The sequence below is a fragment of the Pseudorca crassidens genome, chromosome 3 (assembly GCF_039906515.1).
Source record: "Pseudorca crassidens isolate mPseCra1 chromosome 3, mPseCra1.hap1, whole genome shotgun sequence".
In the NCBI taxonomy this organism is placed as follows: domain Eukaryota; kingdom Metazoa; phylum Chordata; class Mammalia; order Artiodactyla; family Delphinidae; genus Pseudorca; species Pseudorca crassidens.
In genome coordinates, this window is record NC_090298.1 from 14557495 (window position 1) to 14581378 (window position 23884).

At 43.7% G+C, this 23884-nt stretch overlaps 1 protein-coding gene across 1 annotated transcript in view; it reads right to left on the reverse strand.

Annotated features, from left to right (window-relative positions):
• RETREG1 (reticulophagy regulator 1) overlaps positions 1–23884 on the reverse strand; it is a 131723-nt gene that overhangs the window by 80507 nt on the left and 27332 nt on the right. Inside the window, exons 2-3 of the mRNA XM_067730413.1 lie at positions 18299–18405; positions 12534–12564 (exon numbers count right to left, since the gene is read on the reverse strand). Coding sequence (XP_067586514.1) covers positions 12534–12564; positions 18299–18405 — 138 coding nt within the window. The remainder of the gene's footprint in view (positions 1–12533; positions 12565–18298; positions 18406–23884) is intronic.

A 23884-nucleotide genomic window follows, 5' to 3' on the forward strand; every position in this document is an offset into this window, starting at 1 on the left:
CAATAAGGCTGCATATTGTATGATTCCATTTATAAGAAATATTCAGAATAGGGAAAGCCCACAGAGACAGGCAGCAGATTAGTGGCTGCCAGGAGCTAGGGGGAGGGGAGCATGGGAAGTGATTATGGAGATTGTAATTATGGGGTTTCCTTTTGAGGGTGACGAAACTGTTCTAGAACTAGACAGTGGTGATGGCTGCATGACATTGGGAATGTACTAAATGTCACTCATGGTAAATTTTACACAATAAAAAAATGTAAACAACGACAACAAAAGACACGCTGCTGCTTTTCCTGGCCACTGTTTAATCTCTCTGCGTTCATTCACCACTAATATTTTCTAATACATGGTTCACATGACCTACCTCCATTTTCTCAGCCCTCATCTCATCCTTAAGCCCCTGAATTTGTATTTTTATCCCCAAAGACCTCCTCTTCCTCTGCACATAAACAAAAGCATGGACAACTATTTACAAAGGTCTCTACAAATGTTTTAATACAATTTGCTCTTGGAAACTGTTAATAGCCTCCTCCTTGAAATAATATTTGCCCCTGGCTTCCACGTACGGCGTCTTCAGGACTCTTTTGGACCATCTTGACCTCGTGCTTCCTTTTCAAGCTGTCTAATGTGCCAGTGGGAACATTCCCCCAGGCCACCCTGGGCTCCCTGTCCTTTCCTGGTGCTTCGTCACCTCGCCTGGCATCACTCTAACCCTCGTTTCAGGACGCAGTTCTCCCACATACTGGGGTCCAACTGCCTTTCCTCAGTGGGTGGAGATGTGAGTTGGTAAACCCACACTCGACATTTTCAAACCAAGCCGGTTCTTTCATATCATAAGGAACACCATGGGAGTTTCCTATTGCTGCTACACGAATTATCAAATTAGTGGCTTAAAACCGCACAGATTTATCACTTTACGGTTCTGGTGATGAGAATCTAAAATGGGTCCGCCGGGCTGCATGCTTTCTAGAGGCTCTGGGGGAAGATCTGTTTCCTTGGCTTTTCCACCTTCTAGAGGCTGCCTGTCCCTGGCTCATGGGGCCACACTCCATCTTCAAAGCTATCAGCATCCTCTCTCCTCTCTGCCTGCCTGCCTGCCTCCCTCCCACAAAGACCCTTATAATTACACTGGCCCATCTGGATAATCCAGGATCAACTCCCACCGTAAAGATCCTCAGCTTAGTCACATCTGCAAAGTTCCTTTTGCCATGTTAGGAATATAATCACAGGTGCTGGGCGTCAGGAGGCAGACATCTTTAGGTGGGTGGTAGGGGGATTATTTGGTCTAGGACATACTCTGGTAGCCCTTTCTTTCCTACACGTTTCTAACAAGCAGGGACCTTTGCCCTCAATATTTCACAGGTCAGTTGCTGGCCTGGGGTGAACAACTCACAAGAAGTTCTCTCTCCATGAAACCGCAAATTAAGCCATTTTCTGGGCTTCCTGATTCAAGGTTATTTAGAGCTCTGTGGGAGGGAAAAATCCATGGGTTTCCATTCATTTCCAAGAGAGGGAAAAGTACTAAGTCAGGGGCCAGCAAGGGAAGGAGACTTTGGAGAGCACGTAATAAAGAACATTCAGAAGATTTCTTGAGACACTGGATAGAAATACGCAGTAAACAGGGTGATACGCTCAAAATACTACTGAGTTCTTGGAGGCCTCGGACATCAGCCTGTTCTAAACTGAGAAGCAGAGTCATCTGTCATTGTTTTGGGCCATTTGTATGTGAATTTCCTCCCCACCCAGTCTGTCTTATGCTCCTTTGATGCAGCCTATCACTACTCTTCATCCTTGTTCATTTTTTCACCCCGCCTACGTTAAAACGTGTGTGTAACCTGGCACAGACCTGTACAGACAGAGATGTAACCTGTAATTGGATCTTCTTATTGTAACTGAAGCGACACTGATGTTTTTGTCCTGCTGAAATGTGCAAGCACTAAAATCACTGGTGCCAGGCAGCTAGGCTTCAACAGCAGGCATGTTATCCTCAGCCTCTCCAACACACTGCTGGCCAGCTCTCCCACACCCTCTAGTGGCGGCCAGCCCTAGAACACTGCCAAGCGTGCAAGGACATCGTTCCAGCTGTCAGAGCCCAAGTGTCGATGCAGTCTTTACACAGGCTTTCAAATATACAGTATTCTGGCTTAGAAAACCATTCACTTTATGGGTTAGGCATTTGCCTTTTCCCTTTTTGTGACTGTTGTAAACTCAGAAACTCACAGAAGCAGTGGACAGTCTGGTAAAAAATGTCCCTAAGTCCAATGCAAAGACAAGCATATAAATCAATTGTGGTATAGTCACATGATGGAATACTATACAGCAACAAAAAAGAAGGAACCGCAGCTATACACAGCAACGTGGATTTATCTTTTTGTAAAAGTTTAATGGTAAGATATTAGTTCCAGAAGACTACATAAATATGGAACCATTTTTAATAGACCTCAAAAGTGAAATTTTTATTTAGGAATACATGTACATGTAATTTAAATACATATGTATACATACACATACTTATATACATATATACACATATACATACACATATATTTATATATATACATATATACATATAAATACATATATTTATATGTGTATACAAACACACACACGTATTTTTTTTAAAGCAAAGGAACAAAGAACACAAATATCAGGACCGTGCTTGCTTTTAGCCTGGGAAGGCAGCAGGAGGAGGTAAGGGAGATGCAGGACCATCAACCCTGTGTGGGAGAAGGTTCATGATTATCTGTTTTATTATAATGACTACAACTTCTGTGTATGTTACATATATTCTTCAATATATAAAATACGATCATTAGAAGATAATTGAGGAACACGTGTAGGTAGGTAGGTTGGCTAGACTGACAGCTGACCGATGGACAACTGACAACCGATAGACAAGACTGGCTGGCTGACCTACAGAACCCAGGGATGGGGTGTTCAGAAGAGAACACACTGTCGTCCCAGGTTCATTCTTGTTTGAATTGCCCAAAGACTATAGTTTGGAGTATAAGGATAGAGACATAAATCTCACTCTGGAGGATACAAAGAGTTTCCAAATTTTACTTAGATAAGCTTTCTGGGGGCGTCTAAATCATGAGGATATGCACGCAGGCCCTTCACCTGTACCTGTCACTGAGCCTCAGAAAGGAAGGGTTTAGGAACTTTTATCCCACCCCTTGAACACCACCTAACCTTGGAACTTCATCATTTTAATGTATTACTCAATAATACATTAGTCCTTTTTCTTTGCCCCAATCCTATGAAGCTCAGTATCAAGTGACACTTGGGCTGGTCAGGGCCCCCTTGTAATGCCTCTGATGCATTCCTGAGGCTCCCGCCCCTCCTCTGAGCCCCGCTGCTTCTCTGCACTTCGACCCTGACCTGTTTCCAAGGCCCGGGCCGTGCCATCTGCGTAACCAGAGCCCCATTTCCGGTCAGCAGCTCAGGAGCCGGAGCCCTTACGTGAACTGAATACCTGAAGCGGTGTGTCATCTCCCATGTCCAGAGTCCCAGGCCTCACCCTGACTGCTGGGATGCTCTCTCCTTTCACTGAGTATCTTTCGTCTCTCTTCATGTTAAAGGCTATGCATGTCCATTATAGAAGTAAAATGTATTAATAAAGATAAACAAAATCAAGAAAACAAAAACCACCTGTCTTCCCTTCGCAAGAGCTACCAGACATGTTCAACACATAACTGTAAGGTACTGTGCATTATACCTCCCTGCAATGCTTTAAATCTACAATTTTTTTACAAATGATACAGTTTCATATCTCATATCCCATTTTCATACTTTCACAATACGATCTTAATTAGCTACATAATATTCCATTTATTCTAGTTACTACAGTTGCATTAAAAAAAAAAAACTTACTAGTATAAAACAAAAATCACTGTGCCCCAGGGCCTTTGCACTTGCTGTTCCCTCTGACTAGAAACTCTTCAACCAGACATGATTCACAACTTCACCTCCTTCAAGTCTTAGCTCAAAACTCTTCTTCAGTGAGGGCTTTCCTGAGCACTTTAATACAACTTGACCCTCACCTCCCACCCTCACACTCCCTGATCCCCTCTCCTGCTTCAGTTTCCCTTAAACGTCGTTCACCATCTAACATTATATATTGTAGTAACTTATTTTCTGGCTCACTCACTACAATGTGACCTCCAGGAGGACAGAGCTGTTGCTTTTTGTTTAATTCTACTAATGCCTAGAAGTACTGGCCATAAAGGCACGCAATAAATATTTCTTGAAACGATGAATGAACAAAATCAGATATAATTTTACAAAAAGACTGGAAAAAATAAAATCGAAAGTGAGTTTAATTTCTGGGTGATGGGTTTATAAGGTTTGAGTGTTCTTTTTTATAATAAGTTCCCTATATTTTCAGTTTTCTAAATTAGCATGTATTACTTTCAAAATCAAGAAAAAAGTTATGTTTTAAATGCTATTAGGCAAATATGACTATAAATATTGTTTAGGAACAATAGAGAGAGAGAGAGAAAGAGAAAGAGACAGAAAGACAGACGGACAGAGGACAAAAAGTTTCAAATACCTGTAAAGTCTTAATTTATGTTCAAATAATCACAGCATAGGCCAGGGAAAGTTAAGAGAAATATTAACTACTAACCATTCTTCCTTCTTGGTAACTTAAGTTTATTGAAGCAAGAATGCTACTAGGTAACAATTAGTCTAGCTTAATTACTTGATATATTTATAAGTGAACTACATTCTCAAATCCTTAATAATGCAGGATCCAGTACCTAATCAAACCTAATAAGCAAGGAGCCTAAGAGAATCTGAAAACACAGATTAAATGATCAAAGCTGGAATTTTTGTTTCTTATGAAGTGGCTGTAGACAGCCATGGTGAAGCCATAGAAAACAGTGACGTACACACATCTTTAATTAAGCAAAGATGAAACAGAGCTAAAATAATGGGGGGAAAAGCTGACTGGACTCGTTATTGAATCAGATTATGGAATTACATTAACTTTAAGAAATGTCCCAAATTATCAAAACCGAAAATTATAAACTATAATAAAATATAATATTGAGTGCATTTTACTTAGGAGCCCTGAGTATTAAGTCAGGGGCTGCTGCTCCCAGATTCACTGAGAGCCTGACTCTGGTTCCCTGCCCACGTTTTGACTTGATAAATCTGCCTGAATATAAGGAGAACACGTTACTCATGAAATGAATGTACAGCCAGGAACAGGTCTAACAATTTGTCTCCCTTGTCAATGAAGCCAGTGGGCTATGAAATGTACTTCCTGTTTCATCTTCTTTCTTTATTTTCTTGAGGTATAGTCGATGTACAATATTATATAAGTTACGGGGGTACGACATAGTGATTCACAGTGTTTTAAAGTTATACTCCACTTATAGTTATTAGAAAATATTGGCTGTATTCCCTGCGTTGTACAATATATCCTTGTAGCTTATTTATTTTATACACAATAATTTGTACTTCCTGTTTCATTTTATTTTTAATGCCTAAGAAATAGATCAGTTGCTGTTGTGAAGATGCCCGTCGGTTTCAGGGAGGGCTTTTAGCTTGAGGGGCTCCTGAGAGGAAAAAACAGCCCTTAAAGTTCTAGCATGAGGCATTTTTAGGAAGTCAACACTTTTTATGTAGAGACCCCACTGATGGTGAAGAGATAAGAAGCAGAATTGTCCCCTTTGGCCTCAAACAGCTTTCAAAACGGCTTGTAGTCCTTTGTTCCGCACTTGTCTTCAACTGGTCTGATTGTCAAAGTACAACTTTTAAAAATGAACACAACAGATTGGAATCTGGGTGAAGAATTCGAAGCCACATCGCAGCCGTGCTGCCTAAGAGCTCACCATCTCTCAGTTGCTGAATGGGTCCGTTCTTTCCGGAGAGAGAGGAATAAAAGGGCTTCAACTCTCCATTGTGCAATATATGACTACAGAATTGTGCTCAATTATTATTTTTGAAAAAAGGAATAAAAGGCCTATTCGGATTTTTATGTTGGCAGGGTAGAGACTTTCAAAGTGGTGCTTTGCCCCCAGGCTGGCCCAGGCATCTCCAGCCAAAGACTCCCCAAGCCCAGATATGCTTGTGTTAAAATCCAGCATCTTCTGAATTTAAGTGAATTTTTTTTTTCCGAGGAAAAGAATTTTTCATTTAATCCAATCAAATGTATCCTTCATAGCAAGACTTTCTTTTAAGTCACGGAGATGTGGCTCCCTAACCGCAGTTCTGGCCGAAGTTAAAGAATAAAGCTTCCAAAATGGTATGCCTTCTTAGAAAGGTTCCAAAACACAAGTTACAAGGTGACTTTAGACACTTTAGGAAAGACTAAAACTGTAGAATCTAGTAGTTTCGATGCGTGAGTCAGATTTACTGCTGTGCCTAATAGCGAAGAAAGAAAGAAAACTTTTTAAGCTGCCATGTGACTACTTAATGCTTTTGACTTGGTGATTCATCCTGTCTGTGGAATTCTGATGAGTGATGACGATTCATAAATACAGAATACGCAGTGTTCATACTAAATCCTATTCCTCAGAGGAGACAAGTCAGCAAATGCTAGACGACGTCTCACCTTTACCGGAAGCATGTGCTGCGCTCAAGGATTTAATCAATTAGACGGCTCTTACCTACATGCTCCGATTGGTTCTGGGCCTAGGAGCTGGGGCAAGCTGGGGGCTGGGCTTTACAACCAACAATTCCTGGCTCCTTTTCTCCAGAAAAAAATAGAAATGGTTAGAACACTTTGGCAATTATCTGGAAGCTGACAAGACAAAAGGGCATTTCATCTCACCAAGCAGGGCCACAGAACTGCTTCTCTTAAGAGCAGGTGAGAGAGAGAGCGAGAGAGCTCAGAGGAGTCGTCCCAGGATTTGACCAAGCTGCAGGCAAAAAGCCCACAACTCCTGCTGACTCCTGCTGGCTCTAGACAGACTGCGTCTGTTAATTCTCTGCTGTGCCCACCCCAAGAGTCAGCTCAAGGCAAGGCAAAGTAGATCTGATGCCCGTGTTACATTCTCGGAAAGCCACTCCCCACTTCCTGTGAAAGACACCGGCTGAGGCATCGGGATTCTGGCGATGTCTGTTATTAAATCCCAGAGTTCTCAGCCATAATTTCCAAAACCTGTAGTGTTGATGAAAGAAGTGTATTTTCTGTAAATTGACACTGAACAGTAAAACAGAATTTACGACGAGAAGAGCTCCTTCATCTGGATTATAATGTACAAAACTATTAAAGAATTAGGGAAAGAAATTTTGAATGATCGATATATACATTAAGTAAAAGTACTTTCTTCTAATTTATACTTCCTTAGGAAAACCAGGCCAAACTGAAACCAATTTTTTGTTTTTAAATGTAATGGGCACAATTTCTCCTTTGTTAACAGAGGCTATTATTCAGTCAGCGGCCACAGTCACACGAGAATTAAGAGCCATGATACCCCGGGTCAGGTTTCATCCCAAGACTAGGAACGAGCCATAGAAGATGTTAATTTGGTTCAGTTGACAGACTGCTCCGTATAAATCCTGTTCATATTGCAGAGTTGGGGCTTACCGTTTAGTAAAGAAAAAGGTCAAGCACCGGCCCTTCTTAGGACTCACACACTGAGAATCACATTTGCACAAAATGAACTTTCCACGTACAAAAACTGATATGTGAATGGCATCTGATTAAAAATGATCCAATTTTTATTGTTGAAGACATCAGAAATTTGATGCTGGCTTTACTGTTATTTACTAGTTAGGTATAACACGTTATACTTGTGAATACCCTTCTTGTACATAGACATCACCATCTTCCTGCTAAATTTTGGAGGAAATGCTTTAAGCTTAGCTGACAAAAGCAACTTTTCCCAGAGTCTGTGAAATAAGCCATTAGGATTACAGGAAGGAAAAAATTACTTTCCTTTCCAGTGTTTACTGAGATATAATTGACACATAACCTTGTGTAAGTTTAAGGTGTGCAGTATGATGATCTGATAGACGTGCATATTGTGAAATGATTACCACACTGGATAGTTTACACATCCCTCACCTCACATCGCTACCATTTTGTCATTGTGGTGGTGAGAACATTTCGGATCTACTGTCTTAGCAACTTTAAAGTACACGATATGGTATTGTTAGCTAGAGTCACTATGCGGCACATTAGTTTCCCAGAACCCATCCATCTTATAACTGGAGGTTGGTACCCTTTGACCAACACCTCCTCACTTGCACCCCCAGCCCTGGCAACTACCAATCTGCTGTTTCTTTATGAGCAACTTTTTTAGATTCCACATAAAAGGGAGATCACACAGTATTTGTCTTTCTCTGTCTGACTTATTTCACTTAACATACGCCTTCCAGGTTCATCCATGTTGTAGAATTTCCTTCTTTTTTGAATGGCTGAGTAACATTCCATTGTGTATATATACCAGTTTTCTTTACCAGTTCATCCACTGGCGGACGCTGAGTTGTTTCCGTGTCTTGGCTATTGTGAACAGTGCTGCAGTGAATATGGGGGAGGTGTGTGCAGACATCTCTTCAGGACAGTGATTTCATTCCCTTTGGATCTAGACCCAGGAGTGGAATTCCTGGACCATCTGAATGTTTTATTTTTAGTTTTTTGAGCAACCTCTATACTGTTTTCCATAGCGGCTGCACCAATTTACATTCCTGCCAACAGTTCACAGAGTTCCCTTTTCAAGGAGCTCCTCTTTCACAGAAAAGCTCTACAATGGCATAATGAAGGCAGAGTGGTCCATGATTTCATCCACCTTTTGAACAGCGAATTTCATGGCCCTTAAACAAGCCCTACAGAGAAAAGGCCTGGTTCATTCTGAGCCTGAGCGCAAACCACTAGCGCAATGCTGGGAAGAGGAACAATTAAGCCTGGCTGACAGACCTGCACCCCCAGCTGTGCAGGCTGTGATGGGGGGTGGGGAGAAGGAAGAGGGGGAGAAATGCTCATCTCTTTTTTTCCTTTTTTAAATTTTTAAAAATAGATTTTATTATTTTAAAGCAGTTTTAGGTTCCCAGCAAAATCAAACAGAGGGCACAGAGATTTCTCATATACCCTCTGCCCCCATACACACACAGCCTCCTCCCTAATCAGTGTTCCCCACCAGAGTGCTGCATTTGTTACAACTGATGAACCTACACTGACACGTCATAATCACCCCAAATCCAGAGTTTACATTAGGGGTCACACTTGGCATTGTACATTCTATGGGTCTGGACAAAAGTGTAATGACCTGTATCTACCATTACAGTAACATACGGACTATTTTCACTGCTCGAAAAATCCTCTGTTCTCTGCCTATTCATGCCTCCCATCCTCGAGAGCCCCTGGCAACCACTGATCTTGTTACAGCTTCCATAATTTTGCCTTTTCCAGAATGTCTTATAGTTAGAATCATATTGTATGCAGCCTTTTCAGACTGGCTTCTTTTGCTTAGTAATATGATTAAGGTTTCTCCGTGTCTTTTCATGGCTTGATAGCTCATTTCTTTTTCATGCTGATTAATATCCTATTGTCTGGATGTACCACAGTTTAGTTATCCATTCACTTACTGAAGGACATCTTGGTGGCTTCCAAGTTTCGGCATTATGAATACAGCCGCTATAAACATCTGTGTGTTGTTTTTTTGTGTAGACCCAAGTTTTCATTCCTTTGAGTCAACACCAAAGAGTATGACTGCCAGACTGTATGATAAGAATATATTTGGTTTTGTAAGAAACCACCAAACTGTCTTCTAAAGTGGCTGTACCATTTTGCATTCCCACCAGTAATTAAGGAGAATTTCCGTATATTAGAAAAGAAGAAACATCTAGTTTCCTAAGGTGGAAAGGGTTTGCGCTGATGTTAACTCTTTTGCTGTACGCCTAGGGTTTACCCACTTGGCAAGGTACTGTAGTTGAGTTCATATTTTATCATTTTTAGGATTTAGAAATGTTGATTTCTAACTACCGCCAAATGAGGGCGAGATTTCTGAGCTCAGCACCTGAGACCTTGTAAGTGGAAAGATTCTAATCCCACCTGCCTCACATGAGCAAAACAGCACCTCCTTCTGCCTGCAAAGACCCTCCTATCCAGCACCGTCTTTTATTCTTCAAATAAGGCGGTTTTGAATTTTTCAATGTTAAAAACACGGCACTAGCAAGTACCAGATGCCAAGAGTCACTGTAAATAACAAACCAAATCATCGTCAAAGAAATCAGAGGAAAACATATTTTAATTTCACATCTCCAGCGTGAACAACAGAAATCAGAATGAAATTACACAATGGAAAGTGCAGTGAAAAAAATTGGGGAAGTATCCTTTCTAGTGTGAATTAAATCACTTTGAAAGAGGCACTGGCCAAACAACAAGGTAAATGGATAACAGTATGAAAGGAACACTAATCCCCTCAAATCACATCATAGACTTTTTAGGGCTGGAAGAGATATTCAAGATGATTCTCTCTCACCTCTTCATTCAGCAGATAAGAAAACTGAGGCCAAGAGATAAGTGAACTTGGCAAGATCACTAGCTGCAGGGTTGGGACCAGGATGGAAAACTAGCTGCATCTGAATATCCATCTGGGTGATCCTGAAGTAAATGAGACCCTCCCTAAGAAAAGGCTATTTCCATGATCATGGCTTCTCTGGGGGCACATAGGCAGCTCCCCAAACGAGTGGAATATTATAAATCTTAAAAAAGCCGCATTATAAGGAGCTACTCACTCCCTGACCAAACCCAACACTGGCAAAGTGAGAGCCTTGGTCCTGCTGTGCTCACTAATAGCTAATATTTTTTCCAGATCCTTATCAAACATCCCAATAATTTCTATGTTAAGAGGAAGTGCACAGTGGGAATTCTCCCAGGCAACTTATGACTACTTCAGAAGGGCTGTGGACAGCGAGGGCTTCAGCAAAGCCCTTGGCAGGTCAAACTGAGTATCAGTAAATCTGAAAGAGTATTGCTTCGAAGAGCTTTTGAAATTTCTTTGAAATTACACTAACTCACTTGGTCAGATCTTCTTCCTCCAACCAGAATTAGGGAGCATGCTCAATTTCTTCACCTGACAAATGGGGAAACACCTGCAGAGAAAGCTTAAGTCACTTATCCAAGGAGGCCCAGTGTGTCTGCAGGGGCAGGACGGAAGCCAGGAGCTGGCCTGCCAGGCCAAGGGTGGGTCTGTGCCTAGAGGATCAGGTTTCCCTTCTTATAGCCAATATCTCCCTCTGCTGAGTCTTTGGCAAGTTTACATTCTGCCCATGAAAATCTGGGCTCCAAAATGAAGGAACAAGCACGCAGAAGTAGACTGCTCATAAAATTAGCCTTTACACCTGAAGTAAGCATTATTTTCATGAGCACAGCCTCTAAGAGCACATTATAGGGGCTTCCCTGGTGGCGCAGTAGTAAAGAATCCGCCTACCAATGCAGGGGACACGGGTTCGAGCCCTGGTCCGGGAAGATCCCACAGGCCGCGGAGCAACTAAGCCCGTGCGCCACAACTACTGAGCCCGTGTGCCACAACTGCTGAAGCCCACGTGCCTAGAGCCCGTGCTCTGCAACGAGAAGCCACCACAATGAGAAGCCTGCGCACCGGAACGAAGAGTAGCCCCCGCTCGCCGCAACTAGAGAAAGACCACGCACGGCAGCGAAGACCCAACGCAGCCAAAAATAAATAAACAAAATAAATAAATGTATTTAAAAAAAAGAGTACATTATATACCAGGTTATGGTTTTTTTCATGGATTTTTAAAGACATTACTTTGTTTCCTTTGTGAGCCTTCACCGCATGTTGCCCACTTTGATGTTAGTCGAGCGCCGAACCATCCCTCTTTCAGTCATACAAGGGTATTCTTAAGGCAGAATTTAAACAAATAAATAACTACAAAATTTCACTTTACTGGAATACTGACCCTTACATTTTCTTCACTTTTCCACTTCTCATATGCACAGCTGGTGATGTGAATTCTGATCCTCTCGTCACCTGCCCCACCTCTTTTCTCTTCCAGGTGAGAAGAGAGCCTTTACTTCAGGATGGGGGATGGCAAATGAAAAGGGGACTCATTTGCCTGTGGCCGCACAAGGAACCCAGAGCCCTGTGGACGTTTGCTGCACCCTCCCACCTACAAGCCTCTCACCCCTACTCTTCGTCTCCTCACCCCAGGGTTCTCGGAGCCCGGCCTTCGGGAATGTTCCTGCAGAGTTCCGGGACTTGGGGCTGCCCTTCTCTTCCCCCACTACAGCACGCTGCTCAGGCTCCAAAATGAGGTCTGAGAGGAAATCCCCAAGGAAAACACCCCCATCTTCCCCCGCCCCCATCCTCACACATTACGACTCTTACGCGTGCACACGGCCCAATATTACAGCAAGACATGAACCATTTCCTAGAACGAGTCCTGATTTTATCCTCGCCCTCACTTCGACTGTATTTTTCTTTATGTTCCCACTCTTGCAGATTACTATGATCAATCCTGTCACTAAACTATGGTTTCAGAGATGCATCTTGGCGGCCTGGTCACCTCTCCCACCTGCCCTCCGTTAGCCATAACATGAAAAGGATGTTCCCTACCTTTCACTGAAGCTTCTCCACAACTGTGCACCTGCAATAGGAGAAGTAAATGTGAAATGTTAATGGAGGTATTTTCCTCTTGAGGCATTTCTCAACTTAGAAATATTCTGAGCTGTTTAAAATGGACCGCTTGGATCTTAAAAAACTCTAGAAACGATCAGTTCATACAGCGTATACTTCTGCTACCATAACTCATTCAGGCAAGTTGTCCACAAATATCCATTGAGATTCTACTATATGCAAAACACTTGGATAGGAAGCATGGAAGACGGAGCACCATATAACACATGGTCCTGCCTCAGGGACTGTACCGTCCAATGGGGCAGACCGAACCCGCACTCAAGCAAATCTGAACCGAGGTAGGTGGTGTAGGAACTCTACAAGAAACATAAGCCGTGGGAGTTCAGGGAGGAGAGAAAATGTGGCTGGTCAAGAAAGCAGCAATAACAGAGGTGGTATTTGAGGGGAACTCTGAAATGGTACTGACAAAGGAGAACTGAAACAACTGCTATTTGAGAAAGGAGATTTTTATCTATTCATTCTTTAGGTGTTTTGAGCTTATATCTATGCTCAAAGGAAATCAACGTTTATATATACACACACACATACACCTAGATCCCATCTGCTTTCTTAATTCTCCAATGACTTTCTTCCCTGGACTCTGCCTTGACACTATACTCCCCGCTACCAGCTTTAATGAAGTTCAAGAAAAGAAACGGCCAAGAGGTGGTTTCTGCTTTTTCCATCGAACAAATGCCAAAGATGTTGTCCCTTTTGTTCTTCAGCGTCCCCTAGTAAAGATGCGTGTGATAAATTCTTCTTAAAATTCAGCCACAGGAAAAAGTTTCTCCAAACTGCTTGCATCCTTTTATCAGATTATTAGAACTGTGCAAGTGACCTGCTTTTGCTTTCTGCCTAGATGAACAGACAGAGAAGATGCAGTGTATACATATATTACAATGAAATACTATTTGGCCATAAAAAAAGAATGAAATCTTGTCATCTGTGGCAACATGGGTGGACCTGAGGGTATTAGGCTAAGTGAAATAAGTCAGACAGAGAAAAACAAATACTGTATGATTTCACTTATATGTGGAATCTAAAAAAGCAAGTGAAGGAACAAAACAGAAACAGACTCATAGATACAGAGAACAAACTGATAGTTGCCAGAGGGGAGGGGGTGGGGAGATAGACAAAAACAGGTGAAGGGGATTAAGAGGTATGAACTCCCAGCTATCAAATAAATACGTCATGAGGATGTAATGCATACATACAGAATCTAATTAATAATATTGTAACAACTTTATATGGTGACAGATGGTAACTGGTCTTTCTGCAGTGATCACTTCACAATGTATAAAATACTGAGTCACTATGTGGTACACCTGAAATCTGAATAATATTGTGTTAATTATAACAAAAGCATTGGAAACATGAGTACAGTTGCTGGCTAAGGGGGCGAGGACGTTAGAACGGTGAGGACAGCAGCGCCTCAAGAGCTGAACGTAGACCAGGGCGGGGCAGCACAGGGCTGAGGACGGAGCAGTGTAAGAGGCTGAGCAGGGGCGCGCTTGAACTGGGGTCACAGAGCTGGTGCAATGGGAGTGAGGGGCCGGGGTGGGGCTGGACAGGAGGAAGCACCGAGGACTGACTGCCAGCCTTGCAGGGGCTGGAGACAGAACTTGTGAAGGCTAAGGTCAAAGGCGCAGGGATGGTCTCGGGGACCGAAGCCGGGCTTCACACGAGCCATCAGGGCACAAGCGGGAATGACAGAGCATGGCGTGGGCACAAAGGCCTACAGTTCACAGGCCACGAATGCAGGTGGGTCCACGTTCAACTGCGACCGGAAGGCGGCATCAAATGGATAGTGTAGATTTGGCAGGAGGAGAGGCATAAAGGGACAGCAGTTGGCGACGCCTCCACAGGTGGCGTGCAGGAACCTGCTGAGCCCTCCTCCACTGCCCAGCACAGTCGTTGAAGAGCATCTCAAAGACAGCGGGGTGCGGAAATTACTGGTTCTTTGGCAAAGAGACAGAAGGAGAAGGGGGTCGAGAAAAACTGAAGGCCGCAGGAGGAGTTTCCCACACCGCAGAAGCATCCCCAGAGCCCAGAGGAAGGGGTTAATTCTGGGGAGCACACAGTCAAGCGCACAACAGCGAGGCCGTGAGAGAGAAATCCATCACAGCCGAGGGCGTCCACACTGGTGACTCAGAAACCAGAGACACGGGGTCCCTGGGTTTCGCAACGATTAAGTCCCAAGAAGATGTCGCCACACTTCTGCTCACCTATTTCGTATTAAGTACCTAAGACGGTATTAAAGATATGATGGAGGGAGAGGAGAGGTACAGTTAAATCTTAACAAGAGAGTCTTAATCCCTTCATCCAAAAATGCTGTGGGAGGCGGGGAAGCTGGCGGAGAGGCGAGGGGCCAGATGACCTGGGGGTCCTTTCCTCACTGCTCCTGCCGTAGGGCCAGGGTAGCTCATGAGAGCCCGGCGGTTCTGGATGAAGCCATGGAGCTACCATCCCCGCATCTGGATCCAACTTGAAGCCGATTCTGCGCCTCCCAGAGACCAGGTCATCACTGCAGGGCCCTGGGCTGAAGGGCCTGCAAAGCCAGGCTCTGCCGACCACGCATGGGGCTCAATGGGCCTTTGTCCTAAAAGACTCGACTGCAGAGGACGACGCAGGCTCCAGCGCGGCCTCGGCCACAGACTGGGAGCGCTGGGAGAGCGCGGCCAGGAGTCCTGCTTCTCCTTGTTTCCTCATGCAGTAGAAACACTGCATTCAGAGCAATGTCCCCCGGTGAGAACCTGGACAGAAAGATTGGCCTGTGACAAACGTCTGCCCTACAGGCTGGAGCGTGAGAGGTGGACTCGGGCAGAGAGGCACCGGTGAGAGGAAGGCGCTCCACATGGGCCGACTGATGGGTGAACAGACCCATGCTGTTCCGGTCGCGGATCGGAGCTGGAGAGAGGGGCCCGTTACTGACTGAGGTGCTTTTGTTTCACGCTCTTGTCTGACCCTTAGACAACCCTGCGGTATAAGGAGGATTTGCCATTTCACAGGATAAAGAGGTTCGGATTATGTAGGAGGCTGAATAACGGCCCCCAAAGGTATCGGGTCTTAATCCCCGAAACCTGCAACATGTTACTTTATATGGAAAATGGGATTTACCAAACGTGACGAAGTTATGGGCTATGAAATGGGGACACTGCCCTGGATTATCCAGGTGAGGCCCAAATGGAATCACAAGTGTCCTTGCAAGAGGAAGGCAGAGGGAGGCTTGACACAGGCAGAGAAGGAGGCACAGACTGGAGAGATGCCCTAGAAGCCAAGGATACCAGCAACCGGCAGAAGCTGGGATGCTCAAGGAATCCGGGAGCGTGGCCCTGCCCACACCTTCGTTTCGGCCCCGTGATACTGATTATGGACTGTAAGAGAAGACACTTCTGTTGTATTGAGGCACCAGGCTTGTGGTAATTTGTCACTGCAGCCACAGGAAACCAATGCGGTCTTTGACGGGGCCTCTCCACAGCTGAGAAGTGGAGCCGACTAGCTCTAGAAGACTGGTATTCCTCCCACCCTACCACCCGAATTTTTTAAAGGACTGAATCTTTGCAGTGGAGAGCTTTCCTGCAACTTAATATGAAAGTTGCATGTTTGCAAGAACGTCAAGCTGGTGAGGCAATGCAGGGAATGGTCCCCATGAGAGTCAGAGAAGGACAGTCACGACGTCTTTCCACTTCATCCTCCCCCCCCCATTTTTCCGTTCCTTAAAACTTGTGCCCAGACTGGGACCAAATTTGTACACCACTGAAAACATCGAGATGCTCAGCTTGCTTTGTGAGGTCCCTTGCCCTACTGAGCTAGAATGACTGCAGGTAAAATAGGTTAAGTGGCTATTTCTTCTAAGATTCCTCTGAGGGAGCTCCTAGAGGGTGAAAATGTTACCAAGTCTATTTGAGAGAAACAGGTTCTCCTCTTATCAGTTATGAATCAAGGCAGAAACACAGGTATCGCCATGCGTTGATCTCACCAACCCCAGCACAAAGCCCTACAGCTCGGAGATGTCCCACCTCTAGGCAGAATTAACACATCTGGCGTAAACAGAAAGTAGCAGGCCAGGTGCCTGTTAGGGTTAGAAGGCAGAGAGTTAGGTGTCTGTTCTCTGAAACAGGAAAGAGGTGGGTGGGAGGAGGAGGGGAGGGAGAGAAGGAAGAATGTGTACAGGAATATGAACTAAACCTACAGATTCAAGAAAAGCAATGTCCGGACAAAACCCACCTGTTCACCTTCCCAGAACAGTGAATGGAGGGAACACCTTCAAACCTTGAAACACACCCATGGAGAACAATCTTTCTAAATGGCTTACACATGAGTTAGTTTAAGAACCATAAAGACTTAAAATATAAACCAGATTTAAAGCGCACCACAGAACACTCTGATGGTACACCCATAACAGACGATGGTACATCCGTAACAGCCTATAGCCCTGGTCCCAGGGTCAGTGTTAGGGAGGAAAGGATGCCTCCCACAAGCAGCTTCAGTATCCCCGCCAGGGCTCGGGCCCTGGACAGCTCTTACGTGCGTCCACCTATATGGAGCCCTACCAAAATCATCCCTCCATCTGGGGCTACTTTTAGTGGAATCAACCGCTTCCCTGTAACCCCCTCTTAGCTATTTTTGATCAAATCAATCTTATTTCATTTAATTTCATGGAGCTCAATTATTCCAAGCAGGGATTTTTGTCTATCTACAAAAACTAGCTCAAACCCTGGTAGAAGGAAACTCCCCCAAGTATGGAAAAGCCTGGCTCAGATTAATGATACAGTTATATTACTCAGAAAACCTGAAGTACATTTTTTTAAATAATTCAAGTTCTCACTTGAATTTTTTGAAAAATTTGGTGTTGAAAACGAATTTATTTTTCAATTCATTTTTAAAAATGAATTTAACCGTTACTTGTTTCTAAGCCCTGAACTTATTGTTTTTCTCCACAGAGGCAGAGAAAAAATTTATATAAACTAGCCCATTTTCCGATGGCCCAGTTTCATCACGTGGGATGTAATAAATATTTAACTGTTATCCTCACTGCAGCCTACTTGAATACCAAAATGGTATTTAAAATAACGGCACTTAGAGCCAAAAGAGAAACCAACACACACAAACCTTTTGCCCAGCAGCAGTAGCTATGACTATGGACAACGTCAGTTAAATAAATAATAAATAGTAAATAAATTTAATAAATTTAAAAATAATATTTAACAAACATTCAAAATAGAAAAGTCAGTGCCATACCCTAACCTGTACCCTAAACCGTACCCGTTCCCTAAGCCTAACCCTAACCCTTACCCGAAGCTTTACCCTAACCCGTACCCTAATCCTAACCCGTACACTAACACTAACCTGTACCCTAACACGTACGCTAACCCTAAACCGTTGTCGTACCCTAACCTGTACCCTAAACCGTACCCGTTCCCTAAGCCTAACCCTAAGCCTAACCCTAACCCTTACCTGAAGCCTTACCCTAACCCGTCCCCTAATCCTAACCCGTACACTAACACTAACCCGTACCCTAACACGTACGCTAACCCTAAACCGTTGTCGTACCCTAAACTGTACCCTAAACCGTACCCGTTCCCTATATAATCTGTTATTTTGCTCCATTTCAAAGACTGCTCAGTTAATCTGCCTATACAAAGGTCAAACATTCAGGGTCTAGAAAATTAAATACCATAAAAATGAATGTTGAGTTTTCTTACCTCTTGTTCTAGACAAAACCATATCCTTTATTATTTGCATAATAACACGTCCAAGGATCATGACAGAAGTCAGGTGATACACTCTCCATGGAGTCAGTGCAAGGAACCTATCACAGCAAAAACAGACAAATCATTATTTCAACTTGAGGACTGTACCTTTTTTTAAAAACTAGGTTTACTTTCTGCCACAGAAACAAAAAATACATTCAATAATGATTTCACTTGTCAAAAGCACCCTCAACGTGACCACATGAAAGCTACTTAATAGCATCAAAGTCAGGGAAGTAAGAGCACTGGAGCCATGTGGACTTTTGTGCCAGGCTTTCTGCTCTAACCTCCAATCTGGGCAGAAGATTTGCTATTTTGGGTATGGCCCAAATATCACTCTGCTAACAGATGGAACAGAACTGACCTGGAGCAGAATCATGATGGGCTAAAATTAAAAAGGCAGAGCAGCAGGGTTTTTTCACGCACAAGAGAAGCTGGAGTAGATGCCCTTTACTTGCTGTCCTCTGTCTTACGGTTTTCTCTTATGCCACATCCACTTCTTTAAATCCTACCCCCCACCCCACCAATCTCTTAAAAACAGCAGTTATTAGGGATCCAATTTGCTAGCCCTTTCTAAGATCACTGCCCTTTTGTCTATCTGCCCACCTCGTCTCCAGAGGAAAACAAAGAATTCTTTATCACGAACAGCACACAGACCCTACAGTACTTTTTGTCTTGTTTTGTTTTTGATGGGGTTTATAAAGGAATGCAATGGCAAGGAAGTCACAAGGAGCTCTGAGCCTTCATATAGAGGCTGAAGCCCATTCTACGGAAGTTAGTTGGCTAAGCTACCAATTAATATTGACTTTGGTGTAATCATAACTCAGAAAAACCAATTTAACAGAAATGTCATTTAATACTAGCTGTAAGGCAGTGTGGGATGTATAAAGAAGCAAAGAACACATGAATACTGCCTTCTAGGAACTTACTTCCTCATCAGAGAGATGAACACAGGCTGCACTAACAAAAGTCCAAGGCAATGAGTCTTGGTGCTATAGCAAGACACGAGCAAAGAGCAAAGAGAAACAAAGGAGGAGAAATGATTAGCTCCAAATCAGGGAAGATTTATAAAAAGTGGCATTGAACTTGGTCTGGGAGGATGGATGCAATTCAGAGGAAAACAGAAGCTGTTCCAATTGGAGGACACAACATGAGCGGAAGATAAGAGCCAGGCAAGGGTGAGGTGTGCCTGGGGCGTGCAAGTGGTCTGGGATGGCCCCTGCGGAAGCAGAGGGATAAACAACAAGAGAGTTGGGAGACTGGCAGAGAGAAGAAATTGAGGTGCCAGGCTGGGGGCAGACTATGGCAAGCCCTGAAGGATATGTAGGGAGTTCAGTCGTCACTACTGACAACAGAGAGAAAGCCAAAGGTATAGAGTAGGTAAATGAAATGATGAGTGGTGCAGGAAAAGGCCTGGGGGCAGCAGAGAGGATGAGGTGGAGTAGGGAGGAAGCACGGAGGCCAGGACGTCTGCTAGAAGGTTATGCAATGTGCTTGATGAGAAATGGTCAACGTGAGATGCTGGTGAAGTTGTGGGTAAAACCTCTCCCAGGGGCTTCCCTGGTGGCGCAGCGGTTGAGAGTCCGCCTGCCGATGCAGGGGACACGGGTTCGTGCCCCGGTCCGGGAAGATCCCACATGCCACAGAGCGGCTGGGCCCGTGAGCCATGGCCGCTGAGCCTGTGCATCCAGAGCCTGTGCTCCTCAACGGGAGAGGCCACAACAGCGAGAGGCCCGCGTATCGCCAAAAAAAAAAAAAAAAAAACCTCTCCCAAAATGTGGACAACCCAATTTCCACGTCTGGTTGTAATGTTACCTGTGCGTGTGACCTGGGCCAGAGTGGGCAGAACAGGTCAGTGCTTCTTTAATATTGGTCTGCAGCTGCCAGCAGCTTGGCTGCCTGGAAAGCTTGTTAAAATACAGATTCCCAGACCCCAGGGTCTTCCCCCGCTGGATCCTCCTGAACAGGCGGTCTAATTGCTAGTGCTTACAGTCAATAAACATTTACTTATGGGGGCCTACACTGTGCCAGGCACTGTGGTACCAGAAGGGAATAAATGGTGCACAATATGTGCAGAGGAAGGAGCAGACCTAAAAGACAACCCACGATGCCAACATCCACATCTTCAGTAACGATAACTGGCTCCTCCACTATGGGTCTAACACTTGCTCTAGTTTTGAGCTCTGATGTTTGTTTTAACCCGAGTTGTTTCTTGGTATGTATTTTCTTTTTGGCTTACCTCCTCACTGTCAGTTTATGATTAATGATTGCGCTTGTCTGTGTGCCAGCCTCTCTGTTTTCCCCACCTCACACTGAAGTGGCAGTTTTCAAAATTTTTGATAGTGATCCACCATAAGAAATCCATTTACCTCTAAATACAAACAGATGAAACCGAAGTTTCAAAAATAATGTTTATCCTTACAAATGTGTGATGCCTTCTGATACTTTCCTCCAATTCCACTATATTTTTAAATGCTGACTCTGGCTCACTAAAGTGACTCCACAAGTGAGCTGTAACTCACAGTGTGACTCCCATTGCATTGGAGGGAATCTGCAACTGTTAGATTCGTATGTTTCATTAGACTAGCCTTCTTGGCAGAGTCAGGCAAAACCCTAGGAGAGAAAGTTCCCTCAAGTCTAAAGGTCTTCTGAGCTAGCCAGGAAGCCATTTAAGTATCTTTTAAAAACCAGAGAAATGCAAAACCAACTGAAGCAATGAAGGTCATTAGTTATTCTTTTAGTGGAAATTACAATCTTCCAGGAATAGAAAAATTATGGAATGACAGGACTTTGACCCACCGCCCTGGCTGCCAGAAACCCTCCTTTAGAGGACGTTGCCATAGCAACTCCCAAGAGCACTGGGGATGCGCACCCCACCACCCCACCCCACCCCCGTGTTCCCTGGGCCAGGGTATAGTTGGCGTCTTGCCCAAGGGTCTCATTGGTCATTAAGAATCCTCAACCACATGAGAAAGCAAACCCAACAACTACTTGGGATGGTAATGCCATACCTGTATGGGACTGCATGTCTCCTTGGTAGATGAGCATCTTTGCAGCCCAAGAATTAAGCACAGACATCTCTGAGAAACTAAGTCCTAATAGTAATAATCTGTACTTAGAAACACCTGCACGTATTTGGTGTTTTAATTATTTTTTACTGCCTACGGTAATTCGTCTCATGGCTCCAATTTAAAATATGTAGTATAATTTAGAGTTGTGATTTGAAATTTAAATCTTAGGAACATCTATGAGTTTATTTATTTTACAGGAACTGCCTAATATTGGGAGATCTTGGTTGTTAGACAAAGTCATTTTTTAAAAAACTTCTATTTTGGTAACTTTCGAATGTATACAAAAAGAGAGACCAAAGTATAATAAACCCAGCCTCAACAGTTCTCCGTTCATGGCCAATCTTGTTTCTTCTATATTCCCACCCACCAAGCTCCCCTCACCACATACACACCCCAATTATCTGAAGCAAATATCAAGCATCATATAATTTTTTTTTTTTTTTTTTTTTTTGCGGTACGTGGGCCTCTCACTGTTGTGGCCTCTCCCGTTGCGGAGCACAGGCTCTGGGCGCGCAGGCCCAGTGGCCATGGCTCACGGGCCCAGCTGCTCCACGGCATGTGGGATCCTCCTGGACCGGGGCACGAACCCGTGTCCCCTGCATCGGCAGGCAGACTCTCAACCACTGCGCCACCAGGGAAGCCCCAAGCATCATATAATTTAACTTGTAAATGTTGTCATTTATCTTCAAAAACAAAAAAGCACTTTTTAACCTAACAACAATACCACTATCACACCTAATAAAATTGCTTTACTTTCTTAATGTCATCAGATACCTGTCAGCATTCACATTTGCCCAGTCATCCTTTACACACATGTACACACGTGACACACACACACACACAGAGTAAAAGACTGAAACAGAATCTGAAAAAGTCATACATTGAAATGGATAGAGGTGAGTTTTAAGTTTCCTGTAATTTATAGGTCTCCTGCCCGCCCCCCATCTCTCTATCTCTCTTGCTCTTTCTCCTTTATTTATTTATTTATTTTTGCTGAAAATTTCTGTGGAAGAAACAGACTCGTTTTGTCCAGTAAAGTTTTCCAGAGTCTGAGAATCACTCCTTGTATCCTTGTGGTTTAGTTTAACATTTTCCTTTACCCCTTCTGCAGACTGGAAAAGTTGACAGTTGCATCTAGAGTCTTGACCAGGTTTAGGTTCAATTTTTTTTCCTATAGAGCTACATGATAGGTGGAGGTGTGTGTTCCCATCAGGAGGCGCATACTGTCTGGTGTCTCTATTTTTGTGACATTAGCAGCCATTCATGATGACTGCCTGGCATTGATTCCTCAGGGACTACCCAGGGGTAGGAGCCCTTCATTCTTGCTACGGGTTTTTGCTGGGTCACATCTATAAAGAGAAACTCCCCTTCATCGATGTTTGATGACCGGAAGAGACGGATCTCATGGGAAAGGCAGGATCAACGCTTGATTCTTTCTCTTTATTTACCAGCCTTCAAGATAATGAGACAGTTCCTTAGTATCCCCTAAAGGCAAGAAAGTTGGTTTGGGTCATTACTTTTTTTTTTTTTTAGTGTTATTGTGCTCCAGCCCGCTGCAGTCTCATCCCACTGACCATCAAGTGGCCCATCTTGGCTGGTGGAAGCTTAATCAGGTTGGGTCCTGAGTCTCTTAGTATAACCTTAGTAACCTTTGATAATAAAGTACTTTAAAGGGACAGGGAAAATATAAAATTTACAAATGCAGTTTAAAATGTTGAAGGGAGTATAGTGAAACTTTTTAATAAAACCAGTCATTCACCAAAGACTCTCTTGAAAATGCTTGTTAAAGTTTGATCGATTTATAAACAAAATAGTAAGTTATGTTAGCTAAAATTGAAAGCTCAAAGAAAAACAAGGGTTTCAACCTTACTTAATCAAAATTTATTTTTTAAAAGGTAGTTGAATGGAATTGTTTCAAACCAATCTTTCTTTTATATGAAAACTGTCTCATAGGACATCACAAAAAAAAAATCCCTGTCTGCGGGCCGTAAGCAATTCTGATGCTGGCGCTCTGTGGTACCACTCAGAGAAAGACTACACTTTCATGCAAACCATGATTCCCTCAGTGAGAATCACCCACCTCTACTGAAGTACATCTCATATCGGGGAGCTCAGCATGTCTTCGGCATCCAGTTTCCTACTGTATCCTTTTATTACTGGGGGAAGGCGAAATTCCCTTTTCATTCCATAACCAGTGATTATCAGACACCGGGCTAGCAGCAGGGACACACTGATGACTAAATCCCTGCGAAGCCGGGAAGCAGACAAGTGAACAACTATGTTTTAACCCAAGTATCAATACTTTCCAAAAGGGTGTGGGAGCAGGAAAGAGGGCCGATAACTGCATAAGGAAGGCAGAGTGAGCTCTCGAAAGAAGGCGGGTGTTTAAGCTTTGCCTCCCTAGAGCAGTCAGACTTTGCCAGGTGGAAAGGGCCAAAGGCATTCCAGGTCGGGAACACGGTAAGCA